Source organism: Xenopus laevis, chromosome 2L, assembly GCF_017654675.1.
Source record: "Xenopus laevis strain J_2021 chromosome 2L, Xenopus_laevis_v10.1, whole genome shotgun sequence".
In the NCBI taxonomy this organism is placed as follows: Eukaryota; Metazoa; Chordata; class Amphibia; order Anura; family Pipidae; genus Xenopus; species Xenopus laevis.
This window is the reverse complement of record NC_054373.1, coordinates 167,422,216-167,440,691: the sequence shown is the minus strand read 5'-3', so window position 1 is coordinate 167,440,691 and position 18,476 is coordinate 167,422,216. Positions and strand designations below refer to the sequence as shown.

Here is an 18,476-nt window from a genome sequence, read left to right as displayed (position 1 = left end):
CCCTATTTATAACCGATGAACAAGTGGATTATGCAATAAAAGGCACTAAGTTTGCCCAGGAGCAGTAATAGACAGCAACCAATCAACAGGTAGCGTTTACTGGTCACCTGTTTTAAAGCAAGCATCTTATTGGTTGCTGTGGGTTACTGCTCCAGGGCCTTATATTACATATGGGGAAATGTGTCCCCAGATTCCTCCTATTCATAAGAAAGCTTATTATAAATTGTAGCAATTTGGTTGAATTCCCGTTTGTAATCAGTTCGGAAAAGTGCTTTCCTAGAACCATTTAACCTGAGTATCGGCCTCTCGCAGAGACCTGGCAACCCCAAAGTATAAAACAGCACAAAGTAGAATTATCCATATTTTATTGATTGAACCTTCAGAGAAAAATAATAAGTAGAAAATACACATTCACTTGCAGGTAGATAATTCTGCTTTCATTTGTTAAAAAGACACCCATATAATACCACAAAAATATAGAATCACTTGTTAGTCACCGAATCCAGTTTTAAAGTTGAACAAAACCAACATTCCGTCCTGTAGTAAAAATAAATATGGAACAGGAGGTGCAGAGCTCAGGGCTAGGAGAATGTGAATGAGTACATGGAAGTAGAATGGATCATGGAAATGCTGTTTATAGTTTTAACTGAATAATCCTTGAGCTGTTGGTCCCTTTGTGTTGGCAGTTACTCAATAGAGACTCCAAGACACAGTGGCATAACTATATGTTACTGGGCCCCACAGCAAATTAATTTTAGGGGCCCCAACATATCCAGAGGTTGTCCTGTTTTATCAATATTTATTGAAATTGTATATAAACTAGAGCCTCATGGGGCCCCTATACCTCCTGGGCCCCTATAGTTACTCTATAGTTATGCCCCTGCCAAGACATGATCCAATGGGACAAACATAACATTAACCAGTAGGAAAGCATGACTTACATGCAGTAGTGGAAGGACACAGGTCGAGTAGAGAGCAGCTATTAGTAAAGTACAGTTGCTAGAAGTTGTAGGTGTTTAGGAAGTGAGACTTCCATCTCCCAGCCTGCCTTAATAGGAACTGAGGAGAGGTGAGTCTGAAGCTGTGCACTGGATTTACTAACTGAACACCCTCAACTTCCAACACGACCAACTGCTAGCAGACTGCATAGTAAACACAATGCCCACAGGAACCAATGTGTACGGAAACATATTCTTAATCTAAAGCACTGGCAGCAGAGCCTGGTACCCAGGTTACAGGATTCAGGGAGAGTCTATGGTGATCAGGGCAGCCATCAGGGGGGGAGAGTTGTAGGGGGCCCCAAGGGTAAGGGGGGCCTGGCCATGCCACACATACTTGATTAGCTGGCCCCCCATCTTTCTGAGAGCTGCTGACTTCGGGAAGGCATGGATGTTTAAGGGGCCCTGGCCACCAATTTTCTTATAATGTGGGGGGGCACTGGCTACCAATTTTGGCCACCAATTTTTTTTTCATGTGCGGTCCTAGCCACCAATATTTTTTAATGGGGGGGCCCTGGCCACAAATGTTTTTTTATGGGGCCCTGGACACCAATATCTTTTTACTTTTTATTAATGTGTGGGAACCCTAGCCACCAATATTTTTTTTGTTTTTTTACTGTGTGGTGGGGAGGGCGGACCTGTAGGTGGGGCTTGCAGTGGGCGTAGCCCAGGGGGCCCAGGAAATTTTGTTGTATGAGGCCCAGCGATTTCTGATGGCGGTCCTGATGGCGATAGAAGTAATTCTTGCATTTGGGTTGATTTTGCAGCTGCTGCACCTCTGTGTGTTCTACATGATGGTATATGTTGAATATTTATTGCACTAGAGTCATATGTACAACACTGCACCCAGTAGACTCCTGCAGCCTGTCAGATCTATCCCCCAGGGCAGAGCGGTGTGATATATATATATAAGATATAACTTGAGATGCACGCTGTTAGTTTGCTGTAAACATTCACAGATATATATACGTAAGCAGAAATACATGAAAACTCCACACTAGTAAAGCCACAACCAGCACAGACGCAGAGTAATTCATTGGGAGAGACGTTAGAATGGACTTTTCCCAGTTTGCTTCCAGACTTCATTGGCTCCCTTAATAGTTTCCCTTTTGACACATTTCCAGTATCCGTGCATGCCTTGCTGCTGGGGCACGTGCTGAAACAACAAGTAGATTTAGAATGGGAATTAGTCATTTCTTAAAGGAAAAGTTACCCCTCGGTGCAGATTCAGGGCATCAGAGTTCACGGTCATCTTCTCTTCGGTAATCTCTGGGTCTACTTCCGGCGATTCGTCAATTTCCGTCTATTTCGGCGCATGCGCAGTTGTCAAAAACCCGAAGACTGCTCCAAATGCGCATGCACTTACTTCCCGAAGATTACCGAAGAGAAGAAGATGCCGCCCGTGAACTCCGATACCCTGAATCTGCACCGAGGGGTAAGTAAAGAGTTAGGGGGATTCACCAGGGGTAACAGCTAGGCTGGGAGGGGGCAGGGAGGGGGGTCTATGTAGGGTAGGTGGGTAGAGTTTTTTAATTAAGGGTTTAGTTCTCCTTTAACTTTTGGCAAGTAATTGTTGCCTTTTCTTCTCTTTTAGCCCTTTGAGAATACTAACTACAAAGCAGGCACCTGATCCGGATTTTGCCTTTTTTCTAAAGACTTTTATTTAAATGAATCTAATGCATATAAAATAATGTGGTTATAAATACTGTTTTATGTACGGAACTTACTGTTCCAGCACAAATGTTTTGTCAGAGCTGAGACCAGTAGTATTTGTGCTCATGGCAATACTACATAGCCTGGCACCCACTGGTCACTATTTATTGCTCCTCACCACTGCTTACACATGCCCATTGGGATACGGACTCGAGTGTTTACTCCCCCCAATGTCATTTGTCTGATGTCTCTCTCGGAATTGCGCTCCCCTCTTGTGCTCTAGGCAGCTGTCCGTCTCTGCTGACTACCCCTAGTTCTGCCCAAAGGTGTGGAAGCCTTTTACCAGTTATATTCAGCACCGTTCTTGCATTTGTTTGGTTATGTTTTGTGTGTCAGTGGCACTGCACATGCTCAGTGAGCTGCTAATAGCTAAGCTTAGGCATCATCATAAGTGATTAAAACTTTGGGGAAAATTGTGGCTTCATCTGTCATATAATTGGATGCTACAGGGCTAATTAAATGCATTCGAATGCAGAATCAACTGGTTATGGGAAATAGCTCATAGTACAAGTTGATCCAGGGACTAGTCCCATTGCCATTTTGGAGTCAGGAAGGAATTCTTTCCGCCTCTGGGGCAAATTGGAGAGGCTTCAGATGGGTTTTTTGCCTTCCTCTGGTTCAACTAGCAGATAGGCAGATTATATATATAAACTTAAGGCTGAACTTGATGGATGCGTGTCTTTTTTCAACCTAATCTAACTAAGTTACAATTAATATAAAATTAATTTGAGTGGGGTCCCTAAGCCCAGTAAGTGCCAGCAGCACAGAGCAAGTGCAGTGAAGCAGCAGAAAAGAAGATGGGGAGCTACTGGGGCATCTTTGGAGACACAGATCTTCAATGCCAAAGGGCTGTAGTGGACGTGGGCAGGTTGAAAAGCCCGAAAAAACAAGTTCTAGTCTAATTCTTTGTCTAGTTCTCTTTTAAGGGTTGTAATTGTCCAGGCTTAAAAATGGTAACCTGCGTGATATATTTTCCCACACACATACAATATGTACCCGAGTACCACTTTGTAGGCAGAAGGGATCCTAGAGGGGCGGGCCCTGGTGCGTGATGCGCAGCCGGGCCCCGCCCCCTCCGTACGGCCGCATTTGTCAGGGGCGCACGGACTGCCGGGGGGCCCTGAGGGGGTGCGGGCCATGGCCCACTTGCACCCCCTGCTCCCCCGGTAGTTCCGCCACTGTTTGTAGGCACAACATTAGGAGCAGGAAGGGCAGTATAAGGGAGTGTTAAAGAAAACAGAAGGGTGGGAAAGGAGTTTTTTTTCTTAATTTCTTTCTACATTGGACAGGGAGCTATCCAGACAAGCATGGGCTAATTATGAGAAACCCAATTAGCAGATCTATAGAGACCTAATACTGATATACTAGGGAAACATGACCAATCCAAGGTTATAACCAACCATTCTATCACTATTCCTTCTGCATTTACAGGAATAATAAGATTTATTATTATTATATTGTTTCGGCAGCTGATAAAATCAGACAACTACCAGGCAGGGGGCAGGGATACAGTTCAGCTTTTCTGCCAATGTCCTTGTAATGTCTCCATGTGACTGGCTTCTGGTTCATGTTTTAGTTATCTTTTAGTATGTTATAGAATGGCTAATTTTAAGAAACTTTTTAATTGGTTTGTTATTCTTTCTTTAATTTTTTATAGTTTTTGAATTATTTGCCTTCTTCTTCTGACTCTTTCCAGCTTTCAAATGAAGGTCACTGAGCCCATCTAAAAACAAATGCTCTGTAAGGCTACAATGGATTGTTATTGTTACTTTTTATTACTCCTCTTTCTATTCAGACTCTCTCCTATTCATATTCCAGTCTCTTATGCAAATCAATGCATGGTTGCTAGGGTAATCTGGACCCTAACAACCCGATTGCTTACATTGCAACCCGGAGAGCGGCTGAATAAAAAACTCAAAAACTTTAAAACCAAATGCAAATTCTCTCTCTCTACATCATACTAAAAGTTAATTTAAAAGTGAACAACCCCTTTAACTGCTTCGGTCTCAAGTCTCTTAAGGTGTTTGTTCATATGTCTGTAAGTAGACACAACTTCATACAAAATGATGTTAGACTGCAATGTAACAAGTTTCCTTGTATTATTCTAGAGGTATTAATTTTACATTTCCTTGTATTAACCTAGAGGTATTACCTTTACGTTTCTTTGTATTACTCTATAAATGTTACCTTTACATTTCCTTGTATTATTCCAGAGGTATTATTTTACATTTCCTTGTATTATTCTATAAATGTTATCTTAATGTTTCCTTGTATTATTCTATAAATATTATCTTTATGTTTCCTTGTATTATTCTACAAATAATATTACCGCTACGTTTCCTTGTATTATTCGAGAGGTATTAATTTTACATTTCCTTGTATTATTCTATAAATATTACCTTTACGTTTCCTTCTATTATTCCAGAGGTATTACTTTTATGTTTCCTTGTATTATTCTATAAATGTTACCTTTATGTTTCCTTGTATTAACCTAGAGGTATTACTTTTATGTTTTCTTGTATTATTCTATAAATATATAATAGGTATTCATTTTACATTTCCTTATATTATTCTATAAATGTTACCTTTAAATATTACCTTTATGTTTCCTTGTATTATTCTACAAATAATATTACCGCTACGTTTCCTTGTATTATTCGAGAGGTATTAATTTTACATTTCCTTGTATTATTCTATAAATGTTACCTTTATGTTTCCTTGTATTATTCCAGAGGTATTACTTTTATGTTTCCTTGTATTATTCTATAAATGTTACCTTTACGTTTCCTTGTATTATTCCAGAGGTATTACTTTTATCTTTTCTTGTATTATTCCAGAGGTATTACTTTTATGTTTCCTTGTATTATTCCAGAGGTATTACCTTTAAGCCCCGGTGAAGCCTGTTCTTTAGAACGCCTAAAAACTCCCCGTGGCTTAAACAGTTGTCCCCATCGAGGTCAAAGATCTTGAAGACAGTATCCAACACATTGTTTGATAACTCTTGGCCCGTTGCCACTTTCACTGCTCTTTTGAATTCGGCTAATATGAGAAACAACACATAATTCATAATGTTATCAGATCAGTCACATCAATAAATAATATTGTCCTTATTGTATAAGGAACCCTACACATAATTAGAGGTCAGCAAAATAGGGTGCTTTGATTTGTATTTGAAGGTTTCAACATGTGCATAAATAGTAAGCATTAAATATTAGTGTTTTGTGGGTTCACACAAAAAAAATATATCAGCCTGAGCCCAGCCTTCATCACTTCTTATATACCCACCCCTCTTTGACATCACTGGAGGAGGCAGGGCATGTAAGAATGTGATTGGTTGCTGTGGGTTACTGCCCAAGTGTTGCTTAAAGTTTTTCTCTGAAGGAACCCACATTAAGTTGGGGAATCTACTTAACTATTTACAGGAGTGGAACACTATCCCCATAAATACTTCTGCAATGACAAATGGTAGTAATGACCAAAATGTTTCAACAATTTTTGTTGCTGAAACAACGCCTATAGACTCCAATGGGTGAAACATTTTGCCCATAGACTTCAATGTATTTTGGTGAATTTCTGGTGAAGTGAAATTGGTCAGATTGGCCCATCACTACAAATGTGTCACAAGGCATTTTGGCCCTTAATCTGGAAGTGTCAGTAACAATAACCACTTACCCATCTTTACAGCTCTGTTTGCACTACTGAACATTTTCATTGTTATGGAGAAATCTTCTAGGTTGTTCATGAAATGATAGAAACTCTTGAACTCATCCATGCTGATACTCTGCAATCAAACACAGTGTTCACTTCATTCTAGTTTGGGGAAAAGACACTTAGGACAAGGCACATGAATGTCAACCGTCAGGTGAACTCAAGGACTTCAACAATTCCCCAGAACAGATCTGAGATGAAGAAGCAGCTTCTAAGGTCTGCTTGCAAGCCCCGGAACCACAAAGTCTAGTGGGAAATCTCAAGGGTCTGCATTAACTAGCAACTCAGATCCTGCCCCCCAAAAGCACAGCTGCAGCTCCTCAGATGAATTTTCAATTTCAAGTATGTTCATGTTGACCATATAGACTTCATTATCTTAACCACATACCAGTAATGATGCTCTAACCCATGACTACACCATGACTAAATGCCCCCTGCAGTGGGTGATGGGCCAAATTCACCACCAGCCCAGCTGCCCCCAGTTCTCCCCACCCTGTCCCAACACAATATCTGACATCCAACATGGCTCCTCTGTTCTTCATATACTCACCCCTGCTCTTCCCCACCTCTCAGGTGACATCAGAGATGGGCAGGTTGGGTGCAGATATATAAATCTGCATGTGTGGGGACCAGGCAGGGATCTGGTTGGGTTAGGGTGGGAACTGGTTGAATAATCTTTGACCTGTGCCTTCAAAGTTAGCCATAGCAGCTAACCAATATCTTCTAATCATCTTTTGAGTGTCAATAATACTGCACATGGTATGGCACTGATTATTATTATTATTATTATGATGATGCAGAAGAAAACTGCTGCTGTACATTATAGGGGACATTCGTTACCTTGGGGGTGCAGCATGGAGCCCCTTATGATGGATAAAAAATCCAGCACTAAGGGGCATGTTTACTAACATCAGAGATAAATATTTGGAGAGGTTTCTGGAGATGTTGCCCATAGCAACCAATCAACTCTTTGCTTTTATAATGTAAAGGTCTCTGCTCTCCAAAACAGAGCTCAGAGGCCTGTGTTTGTTTGCACAATGGCATATACAGCGAGCAAAATGCAAAAAAAAAATAATGGCAGATTGCAGCCTTTTTTGCACTTTGCCCACTATGTGGGTCATTGTACATGAGGCATTGTGAGTTTATCCCAAGGCTCAGGTAAAGAAACAGCAGAAAAGAAGACGGGGAGCTACCGATGGTCAATTTGCAGGAAGACCTCTGCACTATGAAGAGCTGTGGCAGTTACAAAAGGCCCCAAAAATTGTATTTAGATCAGCGCCTATAGCAATAAAGAAAAACACAAAAAAAATAGTGCAGTAGGTCTTAATATTGCAACGGCACTCGGTGTCACTTTTAGTAGTGACATGCACGGTTGATTCCTTTACATCCAATCTGTTACCACCACTTGGTTAAATTGCCTACTCACAAGCCGAATATATGGTATATTGCCTATAATGTTAGCAGATCTCCCTCTCCTTCTGGGTCAGCTCACGTGTTCCAATGGAGAGAAATGCGAATCCAAAATAGTGAAACACCATTTATTAAAGGAGAAGGAAAGGTTAAAACTAAGTAAGCCTTATTAGAGAGGTCTATATAAATACACCAGTAAACCCTCAAAGTAATGCTGCTCTGAGTCCTCTGTCAAAAGAAACACTGCATTTCTTTCCTTCTATTGTGTACACATGGGCTTCTGTATCAGACTTCCTGTTTTCAGCTTAAACCTCCAGGGCTAGGGCTTGAGCATGCTCAGTTTGTTCCTCTTCCCCCCCTCTCCCTTCTCTGCTGTAATCTGAGCCCAGAGCTATAAGTGAGCAGGGAGAGACTCAGGCAGGAAGTGATGTCACACCAAGCTAATACTGCAGCTGCTATCCTAAACAAACAGAGAGCTTTTTAATCAGATATAGTAAAACATTGTACAGGATAAATATAGCATTCTAGCTTGCACTATTGCAGCTAATCTATTGCCAATAAAATGCCTCCATATCTTTCCTTCTCCTTTAAGTCCCTGTGAACATTACGGGCAATATACCATATATTTGGCTTGTGATTAGGCAATTTAGCCAAATGGTGGTGGTCACGAATTGGATGTAAAGGAACCAACCGTGCATGTCACTACTAAAAGTGGATGGTTTAAAGGGGAAACACACCTCAGAGAGCAAATTTTGACACCGGGTGCCCTCACAATATTTAAACCTACTGCACTCTTTTTTGGGTTTTGTTTTTTTTTCTCTATTGCCATAGGCGTTGATCTATATACAATTTTTGTAGACTTTTTGAATACAACTGAGAGATTGTGGGAAGATCGGCAAGAGAGAGTAATTCTAAAATACTGACTTTATATTTCCTTACATTTTCGATTTTGACCCTACTTCTTTTTGTAGCTGTCACTGCACAGAGAGATCTGACTACTCACCTCTCCGGGAGGGATCCGAGCCTGAACGTTCTGCCAGTACATGTCATTGTTCTCCTCGTCCGTGAAGAAAAGCAGCCACTCAGCAAAGTCTTCTTTCCTCATGAAGTTCAGGCCTTTTGAGAACTGAATAAATTCCATTTCTTGAATTTCTGTTTGTAAATTCTCCATAAATCTAAGCCCCGGAGGAAAGAAACATGAATCAAATATAAAGTGGCAGGAATGTAGCGGTGGAATTGCAATAAAACATTTTTATTATTCGCTGCAGCTAAAATACCGATTTGGGTTCCCTACAAAAATGTACTTTTGCAACAATATTATCTGTTTTATAAACTGTATTTATGAAAAAGGAGAATGAATGGGCACCTCGCAGCACTTGCACATTAGCAGATTTATTAGAGCAGATAGAACAGAGAGATAGAAGGCATTGCCTTTATTTGTATTCCTTTAATAGGCAGCACAGTCTGAAGATGCAGCTGTATGTACAGAACATATGCTCTCTGCTGAATGGAATTTATAGATGTGACTGGGGCTGCCATGTTGCTTTCCTCCACTGGGGGAGAGATCCGTATGTTGCCAATTGAGAATCCATTCTTAAAGGGTGGTTCACCTTTAAGTAAACTTTTAGTATGTTATAGGATGGTCAATTCTAAGCAACTTTTCAATTGGTCTTCGTTATTTTCTATGGTTTTTTTAATTATTTATCTTTTCAGCTTTCAAATGGGGGTCACTGACCCCATCTAAAAACAAATGCTCTGTAAGGCTACAAATATATTGTTATTGCTACTTTTTATTACTCAGCTTTCTATTCAGTCCTCTCCTATTCATATTCCAGACTCTTATTTAAATGAATGTATGGTTGTGAGGGTAACTCGGACCCTAGCAACCAAATTGCTGAAATTGCAAACTGGAGAGCTGCTGGATAAAAAGCTAAATAACTCAAAAACCACAAATATAGAGGTAAATTACAAATGCCAGGGGTACAAGTGCATGAGAGCACCACTTTTCATGGCTGCTAACTCCAGGTAGGGTGGTGATGTGGCGGGTGGATGACATGGCGTGGGCAGGCGTGATGTCAGGGGCAGAACTATGATGTGGAAATCGCCGATTGCCTGGTCGAGGCATCAATCTCAGGGAATCTTGCCTGGTTTTCCTAATTTGGAGAACCAGGCAAGCAGTTTTAACCCAGACAGCCCTTCAAAAACAGGGTCAGAACCACACAGGTGGCAACCATAGCCCTACCTGTCCTCACTGCCAGCCTTAAAGGGGTGGTTCACCTATAAGGTAACTTTTAGTATGTTATAGACTGGCCAATTTTAAGCAACTTTTCAATTGGTCTTCATTATCTATATTTGATAGTAGTAAGGTTATTTGCCTTTTTCTTCTGACTCTTTGCAGCTTTCAAATGGGCGTCACTGACTGCATTCTAAAAAATGCTCTGTAAGGCTATAAATGTATTGTTATTGTCACTTTTTATTACTGATCCTACTATTCAGGCGTCTCCTATTCATATTCCAGTTTCTTATTCACATCAGGACACGGTTGCTAGGGTAATTTGGTCCCTAGCTACCAGAATGCTTAAAATGCAAATTAAAGAGCTGCTGAATAAAAAGCTAAATAACTCAAAAACCTTAAATAATAAAAAATGAAAGCCAATTGCAAATTATCTCAGAATATCCCTCTCTACATCATACTAAAAGTTATCTCAAAGGTGAACAACCCTTTTAAGGCACTATTTTTTTGCACAATCAATGTAGGAAGAGCTTTAGTATGTAAGAAGTTCATCTGTCTTATGGTAAAAAATATGCAGCAAAAACCTCCCCTTATACACCAGTATATATGGTTTCCTTTGCTCCAACTTTATGTTCTGCACAATATGACAGTATCCCTTTAAGGCAAATACAAGGAAACTGCAGCCCACTAATCCAAGTTTCAATTATAAAGGTGGTTTATTGGCTCTTAGTAGACAAAAATAAGGCTGCAGTTTCCTTGGATTTGCATGTGTATTGCTGTGACCCGGAGCAGGGGGTCTAATTGACTGTACAGCACCTGACACCAGAGAGGGTACCATTTAACAGGTAGAACACTCTAATTTCGTGTGGAGTATCCCTTTAAGGGGCAATTAAAGGAGAACTAAACCCTTAAAATGAATGCGGCTAAAAATGCCATGTTTTATATACTGAACTTATTGCACCAGCCTAAAGTTTCAGCTTGTCAATAGCAGCAATGATCCAGGACTTCAAACTTGTCACAGGGGGTCACCATCTTGGAAAGTGTCTGTGACACTCACATGCTCAGTGGGCTCTGAGCAGCTGTTGAGAAGCTAAGCTTAGGGCTCGTCACTAATTATCCAGCAGAAAATGAGGTTGGTCTGTAATATAAGCTGATGCAACAGGGCTGATTATAAAATTCTGATGCTAATTGCACTGGTTTCTGTGCTGCCATGCAGATCTTTACTGCTAAAGGGCTGTGGTTAACTGGGGCTGGTACAGAAGCTCCAAACATATAGTACAACATTTCTAGCTACTTCTTTAGTTTAACTTTCCTTGTCCTTTAATACTAAGTGGACTTAAGCTTTAGACCCTATGCATGGCCTCAGCTTTGGAGCTCATGCACAACCACAGGTGATCCAGTCATGGGCCCAGGGGGCCAAACTGATTTTATCAGCCTCGTTTTTATGGTTAGGAATGAATTCCTTGCTGTGGAAATAAACACAACTACCCAAACACCTACTGACGGTGTAACATGTAGCCCACGATACAGCCATGCCTTGTCACTGTACCAGTTACACAGACACTAGAGGGCGCTACTTCTAAGAAGAAAGCTTGTCTGCGGCCAGTCTAGGAAGTCTGCCGTGTAATCATTACCCCCTGTTGTGTGAGAATACTTGTTTTTGTTTTGGGAGTGCATTCATCCAACACAGAGTAACACAAACATTTCGATATAGTTTGATAGAAACACCACTAGGTGCCACTATTGTTCTTTACTACAAGGAAAACTGGCTGAGAACAAGCCCTGGTACTCACACATAAAGACAAGACAGTGAGAAACAGCACCAGCATGATAAAACTGCAATATATATACATATACAAAATACATATAGACAAATACAAGAGGTCCTCTGCACTCAACCCATTATCAATATATTTAAGACAGAGACATTTTGTGCATACTGCTACTGAAAAATGCCTTACCCTTTAAACAAAACAGGGATTGTTTGTCCATATATTGCAATATATTTAAGCTGGCCAACTACGTCAAAGTCATCCCATATCTGGCCAGTCCTACGCTTAATTTTATCTGATTCATTAAGAATTATATTGCTTCATTATACATTTTACATTTACCTGCAACCTATTCGATGCTTTTAAGGCTAAAACTCCCAAACTGGACTGGTCATACCAGCATTTTAAAATATATAGCTGTGTGTTAAAGGTCAAGAAAAACTAATATACTGGGGGAGGGGGTGCCAATATGTGTCCTGTTATCTCCATTGTAAAGGACAACATTGCCCCGGGGATAAGCGAATTGCTGCATCACTATCGGTTTAGTATTTTCATATACTACACTGCTATAAAGAAGGTCAGACACTGCGTTGTTTCAGTGCTTGGCCAAAAGAATATGGCCAGATATGGGATGACTTTGACGTAGTTGGCCAGCTTAAATATATTGCAATATATGGACAAACAATCCCTGTTTTGTTTAAAGGGTAAGGCATTTTTCAGTAGCAGTATGCACAAAATGTCTCTGTCTTAAATATATTGATAATGGGTTGAGTGCAGAGGACTCTTGTATTTGTCTTTATGTATTTTGTGGTCACACCCTCATTGCACCCCCGCCTAATGGTTTTAAAACTTAGTGGTGAGCACAACTTTCCCTTGTTTGTATATATATATATATATATATATATATTCACAAGACTGGAGCACTCATGTATGCAAAGACAGCTGCCTGGGTGCAGTATTCAAAAATTTTGTAAACCAATTATTGTACAAAAACCGCACTCTCAGGTCTTCTCAGAGGTGTAAAAAAAGAAAATAAATATTTTCTTTTTTTACACCTCTGAGAAGAACTGAGAGTGCGGTTTTTGTACAATAATTGGTTTTTATATATATATATATATATATATATATATATATATATATATATATATATATATATATATATATATATATATATATATATATATATATATATATATATATATTATATATATATATATATATATATATATATATATATATATATATAGCAAAGAAATCATAGGTCTTTTTTGATGAAAAAAAAATGGGTTTATAGCCGAAACGTTGAATAAACCCTTTTTTTTTCATCACAAAAGACCTAGGAGTGCGTATTTCTTTGCTCTATTGATATTGATATATGTTTCAGCACCTAGGCATTTCCATTGTTCTCTGAGTGCACCTATCCAGTAGTATATATATATATATTTCCACATAGGCAGCCGCACTCTGATCCGGATCTGTTAGTTCGATGGTGGGTGCTGGATCAAAATTTATCATATAATTCCTTGACAAAGGCCCTAATGTGGGCCGAAACGTTGGACACGCAAATTGAGCACAATAAAATGTGAATTTATTCAACAGAACAAGTTGGAGTGCGGTTCTTTCTGGAATTATATATATATATATATATATATATATATATATATATATATATTTATATTTATATATGTATAACATTCTTTTTGTCTCACTCTATTTCAAGTGAATTTATACCAAAATAAGCTGCAGCTAGGGTTGCCACCTGGCCTATATTTTATAATGATGGTTGATCCCAAGGTTATTGATAGAGAAAAAAGATAAATATATAGGAAGGCCGGTATTTTTTTCAAGAAAAGGTGACAACCCTAGCTGCAGCAGACAAGTGATATATTTTTTAATATATTGAGAACAAACTAGATTCCACAACCAGTGTTTGGATCACCTACTACACAATGTAATCCGAATTTGCCTTCCGTCAACTCTCCTATATATGTCAGGAGACTCCCATATTTAAGCCCCTCTCACCCGGTCTCCAACAGAGACAGGTCTGCTGCCGCTAGTAATTTCCCCCAAAACCAGAAGTTACATTCGATTGCATAGAATCGTTAGCCAAAGTCCTCTAATTTTAGCCAAATCAGTGGAGAGGAAGAACGGCAGGGAAACTGGCTATTGGCAACATGGTTCTGAGACTTTGAACTGAGGGATTTTTAAAGGGGAACTATCGCAAAAATGTTAATTTAATATAAGCTTCGCCATGCTAAAATAAGAATTGTTTTAAAATATAATCAATTACCCGTTTCTGAAATAATTAACATAATCATATGTCTTTCTGAATTCTCTCTTCATGCAGGAGTTGGGAGTCTGATTTTGAATGACAGTAAGGCCCAATGCAGCCTTTGGAAGCTCATTTTACCTAGAAGATGTATTAGAGCTCACTCTATTAAAATCACTGGAAATCCTGTTTCTCTACATGCGGGATTTGTGCCAAAGTCAGTTATTTTGTTCGATTTTGTTTGTGTTGGAGTCGGTTATCTAAGTGAGCTCTAACACACCTGCTACAAAAAGGTGTCCCCGCTTAAAGATACATTGGATCTGTCAGTCAAAATCTGACACCCAACAAGAACTGATTCTGAGAGTGAAGATGTGCAGATAAACTTGATTATTTCAGAAACAGTACAGAATTTCTAATTGATTATATTTTAGAATGTTTTTTTATTTCAGTATGATGAAACTCATATTCAGGCCCGAATTTGTGTCAGGGGCCACAAAGGCCCGGGCATGCATGAGGCAGAGGGTTGCGTGCAAAATTTGCGGGCCTTAGGACCCTGCGGCATGATGTTGGCGAGCGCTAGGACCCTGCAGTGCGAATCGGCCTTGGGGCGCCCAAGTCAGAAATCTGGGCCTACTCATATTCAATTTTCATTTTCCCAATAGTTCCCCTTTAAGCCAGGAACACCTGAGTAACAGTCTCACCTTTTGACCTGGATGGTGGTGTGATGGCAACTTCAAATGGAGTTATGTAATATAAGGCACTGGGGGGCATTTATCAACACTGGGCAAATTTGCAGTAACCCATGGCAATCAAATTGCTGCATTCATTGTTCTACTTGCAGCTGGCTTTAAAAAGCTAATCACCGATTGGTTGCTATAGGTAACTGCCCATGGTCAAATTTGTTGATAAATTAGCCCCACTGTTTTCCCAGGAGCAGTAACCCATAGTAACCAATCAGCACAAAGCATTTACTGGTCACCTGTTTAAAAGCAAACAACTTATTGGTTGCTATGGGTTACTGCTCCTGCGCAAACGTTGTGCATTTTATTACATATGGGAGGAAAATATCAAACGGATGTGGCACCAAAGCTCCAGGCAATGAGTAGATTCCCCTGCTAGAGATGTTCTATCAAAACCCTATAAGTCTAGCAATGGCCCAAAATTACACCCCCTTCTGGCATTCTGTATGATGACATTTTGTCATTGAGGAATAATAATGATGGTTGTGGCCAGTCAGCCTGAGAGACAATTTTAGCTTAGGCAAAAGGTGCAAGTTGAGCCAGTAACACTATTATGGAATCTAGGGGGGAACAAAACTGCAGCCTATGTACCAAGTACAGATAATGGGGGGCAATTCTGACCAATCTGCCATGAAAACTGTTGCCTTATTCAGTGCAGGAGGGGTGGATATACTATGAATATGTACACTTTCCCTTTAACTTCTCTCCTATAGTTATTATATTCCTTCATGTATGGAAGAGGAAAATTCATATCCGTGCCAATCCGGCTGGAAATCCCAGTCCCGTGAATTGTTTCCAACCTTACCTAATGGCGTGCAATAATGCAAAGGGAATGCAGTGTAACACAATCCGCTACCAGGAATGTCAGTGAAAGTTTAATGCCATGTTGCGGCTAATGAGAAGAGGCAGGATTCGTACGTACTTATTAAAAGTTAGCAAAACTGGCACACGCCCATCACACTTTGGCACTATGCGTTTAAGCCCGAAATTAGCTGATTAAATGAATTATTCATGGTCAGCGCTTGAACAAAGAACATGTCCCTGATATAGTTTACGCTGGCAGAATGTAACAATATGAACACTCCACCCCTGCGGGCAACATTCTCTGTGTTTCAAGATGTCTAAATCAGTGCAATTAGGGATTTAAAGGGGGAGGAAGGACTTCAATGAAGGGTGTCCTCAGACTTTGCAGGATGAACTGCTGCCAGGTCAGGCTCCAAACTGAAATATGCAGAAATAAAGGCTAAAAACTTAATTATACATTAGAGCCACTGGATGATCAGAGAGATTTCCAGCACATGTAGGGCCCTGGGGGGTTTAAGAAGGAATCTCGGGTGATGGAATTGTCCAGACGTTCTGATTTATATCTAACAAGCCCCAATCAGATACAGACCAGGGTCGAGATTATTCTGGCCTCATACATGAGCCAATAAGATGACAATTTAGAAGTAGTCAAGTTAACAGCCAATATTGTCCTGCTTATGGAAAGCCCAAAGCTGCCCTGCTCCTTGCACCCAAGGTGTAACTCTTTGTGCCGATGCCACAGTGTAAGTGCCCCCTGCATGTCCTGTTGCACTGGTTTGGTAAAACTGGTGGGTTTACTTCAGCAACACTACTATAGTTCATATAAACAAGTTGCTGTGTAGCCATGGGGGCAGCCATTCAAGCTGGAAAAGGAGGAAAGGCACAGGATACACAGCAGATAACAGATAAGCTCTGCAGTATATAATGGGACACTAAATAGTGTATCGGTTATCTACGGTGTATCGTGTACTTGAATGGCTGCCCCCATGGCTACACAGCAGCTTGTTTATATAAACTATAGTAGTACTTATCTGTTATCTACTGTGTATCCTGTGCTTGAATGGCTGCCCCCATGGCTACACAGTAGCTTGTTTATATAAACTATAGTAGTACTTATCTGTTATATACTGTGTATCCTGTGCTTGAATGGCTGTCCCCATGGCTACACAGTAGCTTGTTTATATAAACTATAGTAGTACTTATCTGTTATCTACTGTGTATCCTGTGCTTGAATGGCTGCCCCCATGGCTACACAGCAGCTTGTTTATATAAACTATAGTAGTACTTATCTGTTATCTACTGTGTATCCTGTGCTTGAATGGCTGCCCCCATGGCTACACAGCAGCTTGTTTATTTAAACTATAGTAGTACTTATCTGTTATATACTGTGTATCCTGTGCTTGAATGGCTGCCCCCATGGCTACACAGCAGCTTGTTTATATAAACTACAGCAGTGTTTTTGAAGCAAACACACAAGGGGGTTATTTATCAAAATCCGAATTTTTCCTGATTATTTAAATGAAGTCAGACCAAACTAGAACCCACGATTTGACCTTATCTGTTATATAAAAAAAAAAAGCTTGATTTAACTAGTTTGGGTAAAAATGCAATAAAACCTAGCGAAAACCCAAATCGTACGAAGTTTTTTCCCAAATTGCTTGATTTTTAGACTTTTTGGGAAAAAGCCTGAATTTTTTTTTTACTTTTGCCTGAAAAGGTCAGATTTCAGGCTAATTCCAGCACAGACCACTGAAACGTCAAAATAGGATAGAGACCTCTGCCATTGACTTATATACAACCTCAGCAGGTCAGAGATGGTGGATTTTCAGATTCTGACTTTTTGCTGCATCGGACTTTAATAAATCTCGGCAAATTTGAGTTACTAAAAAAGAATCCAAAAAATGTGTATTTTTGCAACAAACAGCCAGACCGGAGTTTAGTAAATAAACCCCACCAGTTTTACCAGTGCAGGGCAACTGTAAATTATATTGTCATTCTTTTAAAACAAAAATGTGTTGGTGTTAGTGTTCCTTTAATAATGGGTGTCATTCCAGTGGACAGGTAAAGGGTAGCAGCGTGCCTAGGATCCACAATGAAAAAGAGCACTGGAATGCTTTCGCTTGGGTGTGGGTTTACCAGCGTGCATATCTGAGAGAAAGTGTGGCTAATCATTTCTTATTTAACACAGTGTTTGCACTGCCCTTATCTCGTGCCTGCTTTTTATCCTGCAGTCATGCCCCTGCATTCTTACTCTTATTTCTAATACATATGAAAAGTGAAACTTATTGTTTTTCCATGATGACCAGATCTGTGGGCCCTTTAAGATAATGTTGAACCAGTGCTTGAGATTCCTTTATCTATAGTGGTACAGGTAACTGTGTATTTGCTTTGGTCTTTTATAATTTCTGTATTCTTAAGGATATCTTTTTTTTTATACAATGAAAAAATGTACGGAATGATTATAGGAAAGGAAACAAAAAAGAAAGATGATGATGATGAAGCCCAGAAGGAGATGAGAAGCACTAAGGGCCATGTCACATAAATAGTTTTTTTTCTGCTGGCACATCTACACTGGGAAAGAAAGCTCTGATCACCCTTAAGGTGGCCAAAGACGCACATATAATATCATACAAAACTAATTTTCGCACGATATTCGTGCGTGTATGGGAAACGAGCTGACCAATATCGGCAGAAGACTAGAATATCGGTAGGCTAGTAGGAAAATATTGATTGGGCATCTTTGAAGGCACCCAAACATCAGCCATTGTTAGTGCTGAATTGTCAGATACAGGTAGAATTCTATTGTTTCTCCCTGTATATCTGACAATT

At 39.9% G+C, this 18,476-nt stretch overlaps 1 protein-coding gene across 1 annotated transcript in view; it reads right to left on the bottom strand.

Moving 5' to 3' along the window:
• Positions 1 to 348: 348 nt before the first annotated feature.
• Positions 349 to 18,476, bottom strand: part of micu2.L (mitochondrial calcium uptake 2 L homeolog) — a 204,302-nt gene continuing 186,174 nt past the window's right edge. Inside the window, exons 9-12 of the mRNA XM_018247734.2 lie at positions 8,833 to 9,004; positions 6,384 to 6,492; positions 5,593 to 5,750; positions 349 to 2,154 (exon numbers count right to left, since the gene is read on the bottom strand). Of these exons, the coding sequence (XP_018103223.1) occupies positions 2,047 to 2,154; positions 5,593 to 5,750; positions 6,384 to 6,492; positions 8,833 to 9,004 (547 nt within the window). The 3' untranslated portion in view covers positions 349 to 2,046. The remainder of the gene's footprint in view (positions 2,155 to 5,592; positions 5,751 to 6,383; positions 6,493 to 8,832; positions 9,005 to 18,476) is intronic.